At 39.2% G+C, this 12,422-nt stretch overlaps 1 protein-coding gene across 1 annotated transcript; it reads left to right on the top strand.

The window, feature by feature from the left end:
- Positions 1-2,582: 2,582 nt before the first annotated feature.
- got2b (glutamic-oxaloacetic transaminase 2b, mitochondrial) lies at positions 2,583-11,736 on the top strand. Its single transcript, XM_012853490.3, has 10 exons — positions 2,583-2,723; positions 5,313-5,469; positions 5,563-5,691; positions 5,786-5,845; positions 5,939-6,100; positions 6,735-6,839; positions 7,009-7,159; positions 7,396-7,561; positions 8,883-9,033; positions 10,656-11,736. The coding sequence occupies exons 1-10, from the start codon at positions 2,641-2,643 to the stop codon at positions 10,776-10,778; spliced, it is 1,287 nt and encodes a 428-aa protein (XP_012708944.1). The 5' UTR covers positions 2,583-2,640; the 3' UTR covers positions 10,779-11,736.
- The last annotated feature ends 686 nt before the right edge of the window (positions 11,737-12,422 follow it).

Below are 12,422 nucleotides of genomic sequence, written 5' to 3'. Positions count from 1 at the left end.
GGTATGCTGAGTAAATCCGTATCTTCAGTGCACAGATGCACAGCCACATATAAGCCAAGGGTGAGCCTCTTTCAGCCACTCTGTTGGTGTGCCAGCAGATGCTGTTGTTGTCCACTGAGTTTGAGAAATGTGTTTCATGGACTTCCAGCGTCTGGAGTGTGATTAACTTCTTCTACTTCCTCTAAGGGCTTTACTTTGAGCTGTCGTCTCTGGCAGCTCCATTAGACACTGGAAATTAAAAGAAAACAAATCTGCACATTTGACTCATGCAGCACTCACAGCACAGGCTTTGTCAGTGGTGTATATTACGAATTAAAGATAACACATTTGCCCTCTACATGTACAGTACTAAGAGTTAGACCCCTTATGGCTGTCTTCTGTTTTTATGCTTTTTGTTACATTTACTTCTTTCAGATCCTCAAACAAAATCTATTATCAGACAAAGATAGCCTGATTAATTATAAATAAGCACTATTCAAATGATTATTCCACTCCTTAAGGGAAAAAGCTATCCAAACCAATCTAGTTCAATGTGATTAACTTATTACCCTACTTGTGAAATCATGAATTATCTGTGATTAACCAAATTTGTGATGTAATGAATAAAATCATTATTTAAAACTACATTTTGTTTTTAAACATCTTTGTCTGGTATTAAACTATGTCTACTTGTTGATACTATGTAACAATTAAGTGTGATGAAAAAGCAAAAACAACAGCAAAATAATAATAATAATAATAATAATAATAATAATAATAATAATAATAATAATAATAATAATAATAATAATAATAATAATTGTTCTCAGCTCTTAAAGGGATGTTTCTTTTTATTTTGGTAGTCTACATTTTATCAAGAACAAGAAATAGATTTGGCTGAGCTAAGAGTTGTAAGTAAATTGTCAAAGCTTGTTTAAGTTCAACCAAAAATTATATGATTGCGTTGGATTAGGTATTAAAAATAAATATAAACCTTTATAGTCCCATAGAGGGGAAATTTGCCTCTGCAATTAGGGTGCAGATTGTAGGGAGCAAATTGTGGTCAAGGGTCTTGCTGAGGAACCCGAGTGTCAAACCGGCAACCACTAGGGTACCTCTCCCACTTAAGGAATAGTCTTTCTCTCTGATATTGGCGCAGTGTTATTTAAATATTTAAACCTAAATTGGTCCAGCACCTAAATACACCTGAAAGTCAACTCTACATGTTGACACTGATAGAGCAGCTGCATAGTACAAGCTCTTTGAATTTCAATAGTTTCACTGTGCAACACTGCCCTCTAGCGGAGTATCAGGAAACAAAATGATGGTTTATGAAGGTAACCACTGTCAAAGGTAACAACATATCTATCTATCTATCTATCTATCTATCTATCTATCTATCTATCTATCTATCTATCTATCTATCTATCTATCTATCTATCTATCTATCTATCTATCTATCTATCTATCTATCTATCTATCTATCTATCTATCTATCTATCTATCTATCTATCTATCTATCTATCTATCTATCTATCTATCTATCTACAGCCCCAGGTGCCATGTAGGGCACCACTGATAGGAAGGAAGGCTTTTGGAGGTTAAGCTGACTATCCCATCTGTCACAAGATGGAGTGATGTGCCAGAACCGCTGGGAAAGAATGCAAGTGGTTCTGAGAAAGTAAGTAGCTGTGTCTGACCTACAATGGACACCTTATTTCCAATCCTGCTAATTAATTAAGAATAAAGGAAAAAGAGGTCCAGAACTATTACACAACAATATATCATGAAATATTTTTTGGATAAACTTATATTGAAACACAGGAATCAAGAAAAAAATATATACCACAAACAACTTACCAGTATACACAGTAGAGTTAATAGCAATACTTATAAGTTTAAACTGGAACGGAAAACAGAATGATCAAAATAATGTAATGCCGGCTGATAGTATGGCAGATTGGTTAAGTCAAATAATTAAAAAAGAAAAGATATTATTAATCGTATTTATCATGCTCTATTCAAACTTCATCTAAAGAAGATAGCAGTAGAACTTGTTTGGGTGCTGGTTGACATTGTGGCAAAGCAGGCACTAAAATCTAAAAATGTTGACGTTCAAATTCCATTATGCAAGGCTGAATATAAAATGGCAATAACTAATTATTCTAGGAAGATTTGGCAGAAAACTGTGACATAAGTGATACAGGATGACATTTATAGAGAATTCAGAACAAATTGGGCTATACTTGAAAAGCAAGATGGAACTGAAGAATAGAATCAATTATTTCACTTCGCAGAATAGGTCATACAGGTTTGAATAAAGTAACGGGTAAACATGCAACAGGTTTATGTGAACATTGCAACCTACCTGTAACCATGCAACATGTGTTTATGGAGTTATTGCATATAAAACTGAAAGTAGAAAGTTTAGAGAAGCTATGAATAAAATAAAAAGTCAGTTTGTTTGCTGTGATTCTCCTGTCTACCCTCCAGTCCAGCAGGTGGCGGTAACGCGCCTTAATAGTTGGTCTGGCAACCGTCATAAGGTACAGAAGTTGTGACGTCAGCGCGTATTGTGGGCGTATCAGCGTGGTGTCCCCTGTCCTTCACGTCCAGTCCGACTCCACATCCTGCTAGGCTCCTCTCCGCAGCGCAGCAACTATGGCCCTGCTCAAGTCCAACAAGGTGATCCTCTGCCTGGGCAACATCTCCCCGGCCCTGGGAGCTCTGTCCAGCCGCAACAGGTAAACTGCACCCCCGAGCCGACACACACGTCAACTGGGAACAGTGAGGTTTTGCACTTGTATCAGTTTGCGTCTCGTAGGGGGATTTTCACCTCACACAGGACGCTTTCGGGTAGATTATTATACGTCTTTGATTGCTCATTCACTCCTAAATCTCATGAACCAACTCCGGAGGTCGCTGGGTACTGGGGCCATGTTGTCCGCTTAAGCAGCAGCAGACAGGGGTCAAATGGTTTCAGCAGGCCCCGGTGTGGTGTCTGCTTACGCCGAGGCATCGGTGCGGTGGCTCTCTTCTTCCGTCAGGTTTGTTTGGACTCTCTAGCTTCACACTTTATTTGCCGAATCTCCATCTTGACGCTGGGAAACCCCTCTGGTTTCAGATTACTCATATTTTAGCGGCTGTTGCTAACAAAGACAGCTGGTTTGATGGAAGTCACGTTGGTTGATCCAGCGCACACAAGCACCTCTGTGTGGAGCCCGAATTATTATTTTTTTTGTAATAAAACACTTAAATTGCCTTTTAATAACAATTTTTATTATTTATTTAAAAAAGCTATCTCACCAGAGGATTTGCATTAAACCCCACACGAGGTTTGAGTAACGCTAGCTCCTCGATTTAACCAACCGCTGAGAGTTGATTGGCTAACCTTTTTTGCTTCTGTCCGCTGATTGGTGGGCGGTTTCCAGTTCTGGTCTCTGATTGGTTAAATGCAAGAGGCGGAAGACACGCCGGTGCGTCCTTTCGGGCCGTGTTTGGAGGGCAAACTTTTAGTTTATCGTGGCGCGTATTAAACAATAAAATGCTTAAATTAGTGCGATCAAACCAAGATTATCTTAAATGCGTGGCTTTTAAATTCAAAGATGTATTAAAAGGCAATAGAGGATTAATGTATAAAAAACAGAATGGAAATTAATGTTAATAAGAGAGCAATCAAGATGTTTTGTGCATGTGGATTGTTTGATGACAATCCACATCATTCACATCAATCCAAGTCTTGTTAACAATACCATAAAAAATAAACAGGAAAGGTTCAACAAATGAAGAAGTGGGACTTATTATCACCAGGTGATTTGTCCCTAATTCATGTATATTTGCAACCTTGTATTGTTTCATAGATTAGTAATTAGATTTTTTTAACAACATTTTTCCATTTATGTGCTAATCTGAGTGACCATTTGTCAGTTTTAGTTTGATTGCATTTGCTGTTGCTTCCAATAAAACACATATCACATTAAACAGGATACTTAAATGAGACATACAGTAACAAAAAATAAACATTTATCTTGCCAAAAGGCCTTTAGTCTATTGATTACTGAAGTTAAGTTGTGCAAAGTTTGCGTTCCCCTACTCTGCAGGTTACAGCCGGACAGCCGCTTTAACCATGACCCATCGATTTTTCTGCACTGACAGTCTGTATTTGCAGTATTAGAGTTCTTTTATGTATTGTTCAGAACATTTAGGGACATTTTTAATTACTTTAGCTTTATGTCTGGGTATTTACACTTGCACTTTGTAAATTTTGCATTTGCAGTATGTAAAACAGGTACAAAAATGGGCCAAATGGATAACACAGAATATAATGCCGGTTTAAACAACTACATAAAAAATACATTTAAATTATGCACATAAATGCCCTTGAAAGCTGTTTTTTTTCCCCCTAAATTATTTGCAGGAAATTTAATTGTAAGGTGATAAATTCATTTCACATTTGACCATTAATTTTAGACTTTTGCCCTTTGCAGAAAGTTCTCTCCTAAATTTAGCTCCAAAGTTCAGATGTTTCACAAAGTAGAAGAAACCTGAGACAATGCATGAGGGAACGAGTGCAACTAAGGTCACAACATAACATGCTACTTTTTTTTTTTTTTTTGTTTCTCACACAACAGACATGCTCTTGCATTTAAAATTCTAATTTATTTTCTAGCCAACTTTCAAAATAACACTTGTCCCATAGGAGCAGGAGAAGAGTATAATACTTTAGAAACTAACTACGGTTGTATAAGGAATAAAAGTTTCAGTGCAAGGAAAGGAAACCTTGCATGTCTGTTGTTCATGCATATCTTTGAACACCTGTCTGGCTGCTGTGACCCCTGCATTCTAAATATCCTTAAGGTCTTATCCCAGCCCCCTTACAGGGCTGAAGCCCCTGTCCTTAAAATCCCCTCAGTAAAGCTGTTGCTGAACCATCGCTGCCATTTTCAGTATCCACTTAAAAACCCTGTCTCTTTGTCACTGCAGCACTTCTCCTTTACTTGTTCTAGTGGGTGAATGAAAGAAAGAACTTCTGGACCAGCTTGTATTTTACGGCCAGATTTTTCTGTTTTTGGACTTTGAAGCTGCTAATTGGATTATGTTTTATTTCCTGAAACGCTGCATGTGTTGTCACCAGATCAGTGGGGTCACATGAAGGGGAAAAACTTGGGCAGGAGCGTTGCTAATACTGTTGTGTAAAGGTGATTTGGTGTTTATACTCATGAATGTAAAACCTTTGCTTGGTGGATGGTGTCCAAACAACCTTTTTTTTTTTTTTAATAGTTGCAGTCCAGTCAGCATCTCTTATTAATGGGGTTTGATTTGTTTCTGTGCAGCTCATGGTGGGCTGGAGTGCAGATGGGTCCCCCTGATCCCATCCTGGGGGTCACAGAGGCCTTCAAGCGGGACACCAACCCAAAAAAGATGAACCTCGGTGTAGGAGCCTACAGAGATGACATGGGGAAGCCTTTTGTGCTCAGCTGTGTTCGTAAGGTAAAATTAAACAGAGAGACTGTCATTTTTTTTTTTTTCCCACAATGTTAGTTTAAAATTAAGTTTTCTAACTTCGCTTTGCCCGTTTTCCAGGCGGAGGCTTTGATTGCAGCCAAACAGCTGGATAAGGAGTACCTTCCCATTGGCGGTCTGGCTGAGTTTTCCAAGGCCTGCGCCCAGCTGGCGCTTGGAGGCGACAGTGAGGTGTTGAAGAGTGGCAGAGTGAGTAGTGGTGTCTGACAAACTAATCTAAAACTCGGCCTGTTGGATTGTGACCGCAGTCCAAGTCAGCGCTGTGATATTTGTCTCCCAACAGAGCATCACTGTCCAGACCATCTCAGGAACCGGATCCTTGCGCATTGGGGGCAATTACTTGGTGAGTCCTCCTTGCGCTGCCGGCGTAAAGCGAGACCGTTTTGCAGGGTAGGGCTGGCGGTATGAACTGTTGTATCTTTTTTTTTTTTCTCAGGCTCGGTTCCATACAGGTCCACATGACGTGTACCTGCCCAAACCCTCCTGGGGAAACCACACACCTATCTTCAGAGACGCCGGCATGCAGCTCAAAGCGTACAGATACTACGACCCCTCCACCTGCGGCTTCGACTTCAAAGGAGCCCTTGACGACATCTCTGTAAGTCTGGGCGGGGCTTTCTCGACGTGATGCTTGGGCACATTATTCAGCGCAGTAAGAGGATTTAAGCTGTATGCTAATTCACCCTCAGATCATTGCCACAAAACACAAGATTTGTAGAAACTGACCTACAAGCTCCACCCAATTTAGTGGTTTTACTATAGTTGGTGTGGAAACACGGATGTAATCGTCAGTTAGAGGATGACTTGATTCAGACTAGGTAAAAAGCAGATGAAGTGCCACCGATTTTCCCTGTGTGTCCCGTGTCTGCGGTAATTCAATTCAATTAAATTTTATTTATATAGCGCCAAATCATGAAACATGTCATCTCAAGGCACTTTACAAAGTCAAGTTCAATCATATTATACAGATTGGGTCAGATTATACAGATTGGTCAAAAATGTCCTATATAAGGAAACCAGTTGATTGCATCAAAGTCCCGACAAGCAGCATTCACTCCTGGGGAAGCGTAGAGCCACAGGAAGAGTCATCTGCATTGTACATGGCTTTGCTGCAATCCCTCATACTGAGCAAGCATGAAGCGACAGTGGGAAGAAAAACCACCCATTAACGGGAAGGAAAAACCTCCGGCAGAACCGCTTCTTATGTTGATTTAACTCGTTTTGTGTTGCAGAAAATCCCAGAGAAGAGCGTGATTTTGCTGCACGCCTGTGCCCACAACCCCACCGGCGTGGATCCCAAGCCAGAGCAGTGGAAAGAGATAGCCGACATTGTGAAGGTGAGAAACGGTCGCCTCGCTCGGACTCTGGGGACATCTTGATAAAACGTGCCGTTATCTAGGTCCAACTAAGGCCTGCGTTCAGATAAGGGGCCGTGCAGTAGGAAGCCGTCGTGTCAACATTTTAAATATTAACAGGTTGCTCTTATCTGCTTGTCAAACCCCACAGAAAAGGAACCTGCTGGTCTTCTTCGACATGGCGTACCAGGGCTTCGCCAGCGGTGACATCGATCGTGACGCCTGGGCCGTCCGGCACTTCATCGAGACGGGCCACAACATCGTGCTGTCTCAGTCCTTCGCCAAGAACATGGGACTGTACGGTGAGTCGGGCTCCCCCGTGCATAAAGATGGCAGCGGACTGCAGCACTTAGATGAAAGATTGGGTTTTGTCACCACCTGGTGGTAAAATTTAGTAGAATTTATTTTAGGAGGCATCCTGAGTTGAAGTTGGCTCCCAACTTTAAATCTTAACCCAGTATTAGGTGATTACCATGAGTGTCACAGACAGGCTTCTCTGTCACGAGCTTATCTGACCCGGTTCTCTTGGGGATGACAGGTGAACGTGTGGGAGGCTTCACGGTGGTGTGCAGCGACGCGGAAGAGGCAAAGAGAGTCGAGTCCCAGCTCAAGATCCTGATCAGGCCAATTTACTCCAACCCACCGATGAACGGCGCCAGGATCGCTTCGACCATTCTCAATACACCAGATCTGCGCTCTCTCTGGTACGACTTCCTCCACCCCGAACTGACGTGTTCCATTAACACAAAACTACCTTAGATGTGCCGTGCCTTGAAAAAGTAGTCATACAACTTGAGCCTTTCCATGTTTTGTCAGGTTTCAGTCACATACGTCGTGTAATTCATTGGATTTTGTGGTATAGACCAGCGCCATAAGTTCTAATAGTGAATCAGAAGGAAAGTGTTTCACAAATAAAAACCTTAAAAGTGTGGCATGCTCGTGTACTAAGCTCCTCACTGTCAATAGTTGTTGCTGGTGTTGGCATCAGCTTTTACTGCATTTACAGCGGCTAGTCTTCTGGGGTACATCTCTACCAGCTTTGCACATATGGAGAATCAGGCTTTTTGTTAAATAAGATTGGATGGAGATCATGTGTGATGTCTTGCCATAAATCTATGTCTGTACTTAGACAGAGCCATTTTAATGCATGAATAGGCCTGTCACAATAATAAATTTAGCAGGCCGATATTATTTTCTAAAAGTTAATTGTGATAAATCATCATATTGTCATTTGGAGACCTTTTTTCAACTAATATGATAATGGCTTAATAACGCAAGTATATCCCGTCGACCTACCGGCCTAAACAAATTAAGCCGGTGGCGTCATTTGTTTTAGATCCAAAAAGCTTCCACACTGCAGTCGTGTTTAATTTCTTTTGAAAATAGCGTTTCTCTGGCTCTGCCTCACCAGGCTCTCATATTAACTTTTATCATGTGCCTACCTGACACAAGCTGGGTTTCCCCCACTGTATTTAGCCTCTGTAGCCCGTTACGAACTGCAGGTTAGACTTCTCGTGGCCATCTTTTAGCAGTTCTACAAGCTCGTGAGTTTTCCACGGAGGCCAGGTTTGGTGCACACGACTGTCCATAGACTCTCCTACCTGAGCTGTGGATCTCTGCTGCTCCTCCAGAGGGACCATGGGACTTTTGTTTGCTTATCTGGTCAATCCTCTCCTCACCTGACCAGTCAGTTTAGTTGGATGGCCGCGTATTTGTAGTTTTTCTGATGATGGTTTGAAATTACACACAGCAGGAAGGTACTGACTAGGTGAGTTCTGAAGGTAAATGTTGGTGTCGGATGTTTTTCAGGGTGTCAGAGTAGAGGCCTTTGCCACTTTTTTACGATAAATTTTAATGTTTCATTTTCTTTCATCTAAAACAAATATCTGCTGCTTTGTGTTTCTGTCATAAAATTCAAGAAAACACATTAAAGTTGTTGGTAGCTGTACTGTAACTAAAGGTGTATTTATTTATTTTTTTTCCTCTTTCCCTAACGGGTTTTCTTTGATCTGTTGATGCTGGCAGGCTGGAGGAAGTCCATGGCATGGCCAACCGCATCATTAAGATGAGGGAACAGCTGGTGACGGGTCTGAAGCAGCAGGGCTCCTCCCACAACTGGCAGCACGTCATTGATCAGATCGGCATGTTCTGCTTCACAGGCCTCAAACCCGAACAGGTACAAGCTGGAAAAATGTGTTTTTTACTGACATGTCCTCTGTAAAAGTCTCAAAACTGCCTCTTTTTATTTATATATATATATATATATATATATATATATATATATATATATATATATATATATATATATATATATATATATATATATATATATATATATATATATATATATATATATATATATATATATATATATATATATATATATTTATTTCATACAGCAAGACCTGCTTGTGATCTTATAAAATTGCCGTGATTAGTAGTATTTTTTTTATGTCTTCCAAAGGTTTCATATTCTCTTGAATAATAATATTCTGACTAATTGTCAGGTTCAAACACCTAAAACATTCATTAACAACACAAGGAGAGACAACAATGAGATGGGTTTTCAAATAATCTTGCAAGGAGATCGAACGGAGATGCTTAATACAGATGTCCAAATTCGATCTGAAGCAAATCCGTCGTCCCCTCTCTATTTATTAGGAAAGGGAATCCCTGGTTCCATTTTGAATCTAAGGGGTAGGGATAAGCAAAATAACTGTGACCTTCCAGATAAAACCAAGCAGTTCACACAGTGCAGCACTCCAGATGGCTGAATAGAGTTCATAAAAACACTTATCATAGTCACAACATATTTCTCTGCTTTCTGCAGGCCTTCTGCAAATATAAGAGAGAGATCTAAAACCTTAAAACGTCTTAGTAGTAAAGAGTAAATATATATGATAAACGAAATGAAAATGGTAAATAACATAAAATATGTAGACATAGTAATAATAATTCTATCACTAATAAAAACAGTTGAATTTCTTGTCTTAAATAGTCCTTGTTTACAAACATCTTTATCTACAGGTCATGTTTTTTGCTTGTGATTAATGCAGAGAAAGGTCAAAATTAAATCTCAGTTGCAATTATGGTTGAAATATGTCACAATTTAGATTTTTGGCAAAATTGTACAGCCCTACTCGCAGGTGGAGAAACTTTAGTCGAATTGATTACTGCAGTGGTGTTTTTCGCAGGTCTGCCAAAAAGGTTGATCACTTTAAAATACTTCTGTTAGTCTATAAATCTCTGAATGGCTTAGCTCCTAAATGCATCAGAGTTGTTATCAGTGTGTCAACCCTCCAGACCACTCAGGTCCTCTGGCTCAAATCTACTCTGCATATCCAGAAAACAAACATGGAGAAGCAGCGATCAGTTCTTATTCTCCACTTATCTGGAACAAACTCCCAGAAGACTGTAAAAGTGCGGAAACCCTGAGTTTCTTTAAATCAAGGTTGAAAACCTAGAGTTGCCTTTAAATGTTAATGTTAAATTTAATCTTTTGTAGTTCACTGGTACATCATTTGCTTAAGTTTTCAGTCCAACTTATCTTGTGCTTTCCTCTGTATGGTTTGTTCATGTACAGCATTTTGAATTGTTACTGAAATGTGCTACACAAATAAACTTGCCTTGCCTCTTTGGTTCATACTGTCGGATATTAAATCAAAAATTAGAATAAGAAAAACACAAGTCTTACCAAATAGCACCACTTTGGTAAAAGCCTGCCTCCTTGACTCCTCTGCCTTTTTTTTTTAGCTCTCATTTAATCTCTGCTGCACTTTTCTTTTTTTTTTTCTGCAGGTTGAGCGCCTGACGAAGGAGTTTTCGGTGTACATGACCAAAGACGGCAGGATCTCCATGGCGGGCGTGTCCTCCGGGAACGTGGGCTACCTGGCGGAGGCGATCCATGCCGTCACCAAGTAGAGCAGCTCTTATTAGAACAACAGAATCAAAGCTGCTGTGTTGAGGAGCTTTTCGTGTCACTCCTCTGTTCCACCTTCAGAGGAGGGATCGATATTTAGTTTTACTTTTTTCTCTTCTGGATTTGGTCATGATTTCAACATGGAAAGGTTATTTGTGTTCTGCAAACTTCCACTGAACTGATCCCCTATGCCATGTTTAAAACATTTATGACTGAGCTGATTATCTGTATTTATTCTGAGGAATCAGCTGCTGGCTCTGCACTTCTATCCCTCTGAATGTTTTGCTCTTGACACTCGTGCGTTACGCTCATACTTTGAGATGATGCATGTAAGCTTCTGGTGCAAGGTGAGATCTCTGTTGCTTTGTGAAAGTCTTTAGAAAATAGTTTTTTTTTGTAAATTTACATTAGTGGTGTTGAAGCACTTTATCAAATCCATTACCCAATTTGAGTTGTTGCTGGGCTTTACTGTAAGAATAGCACTTATCAGATCATCATTTCCCTGTAATTTCATCAAATACGGTTATTTAGTCTGTCTTTAAAATGGCTCCGTTATCTCCTTTGTATTCGGTGCTTTTCCTCTAGATTTGTGAATCTTCAGTTTTCGTTCACAGAGCAGCAGTCTCTCGGTTGCTCCTTCTGAAAACCTTCTAGTTAAAAATATGAGCACAAAAGTCGAGAGTAAAACGGAAGCATGGAGTGTAAGCCACACTGGATGTACCGGTAGCTAAATTATGTATGGGTATTTTTCACATTTCATCAACCCATGAAACTTAAGCCCATTCTAATAAAAACACCATTACTGTCTATCTACCCAGATCCAGATGGCATTTAGAAATGTGGTCATGTTTGCTCATATTTCTGGGACTTTGTCTCCATGCTCGGCATCCTGTCTGAATCTAAACATCATGTCATCAGGTCATCCACCTTACTGAACAAACAATAAATCCTTCCAGAGAACTGTTTGGTTCTAGTGTTTTTCTTTTTCTCTGTGTGCATTTGGCTAAATGTACAGTCATTTTCAATAAATTTGAATATTATCAAAGAGTTAATTTGCTTCAGTACCTAATTAACGGTAAGGTAAACACATTATATAGATTAATTACTCCCAGACTGATTTTTTTTTAGCCTTCATTTCTGTTAGTGATTTTTGTTTATGCTTACACATAATGACATCTAATTTAAGATTTTAATATTGCATTAAATGGATAAAAAAAAAAATAATAATACAGGGCTTAATGAAAAGTATAATTTAATAATTGCTTAAAGGTTCTGTTCAAAATGAGCCTCATTGGAACCCCTTTTCTAATTTATTAAATATGCTTTCACCAGTGTGCTAAATGTAGCCTATTTGTGCAGATCTTTTTAATTTTAAATAATAGTTTACACCTGAATTGTAACTGATTCGTCATCCAATGCTAGATCAATAGATAAGCCTTCTAATTATTAAATGTTAGGATAAATATGTAAATATAATTCTTAATATTTTAGTCATTTTTCATATTAAAAAAGCATACCAATTAACTATTTTTATATTTACAATAACAGACTTTTTTAAAAATAGCAGTAGTTTCCTTTTCATATTTTGTTAATTTGTCAAATTTAAATAGTAAAACATGTTTTATGGGTGCTATATTAATCCCAAA

Source organism: Fundulus heteroclitus, chromosome 4 (assembly GCF_011125445.2).
Source record: "Fundulus heteroclitus isolate FHET01 chromosome 4, MU-UCD_Fhet_4.1, whole genome shotgun sequence".
Taxonomy (NCBI): Eukaryota; Metazoa; Chordata; class Actinopteri; order Cyprinodontiformes; family Fundulidae; genus Fundulus; species Fundulus heteroclitus.
Note: the sequence above shows the minus strand (reverse complement) of the source record. Positions and strands in the feature narration are given on the sequence as shown.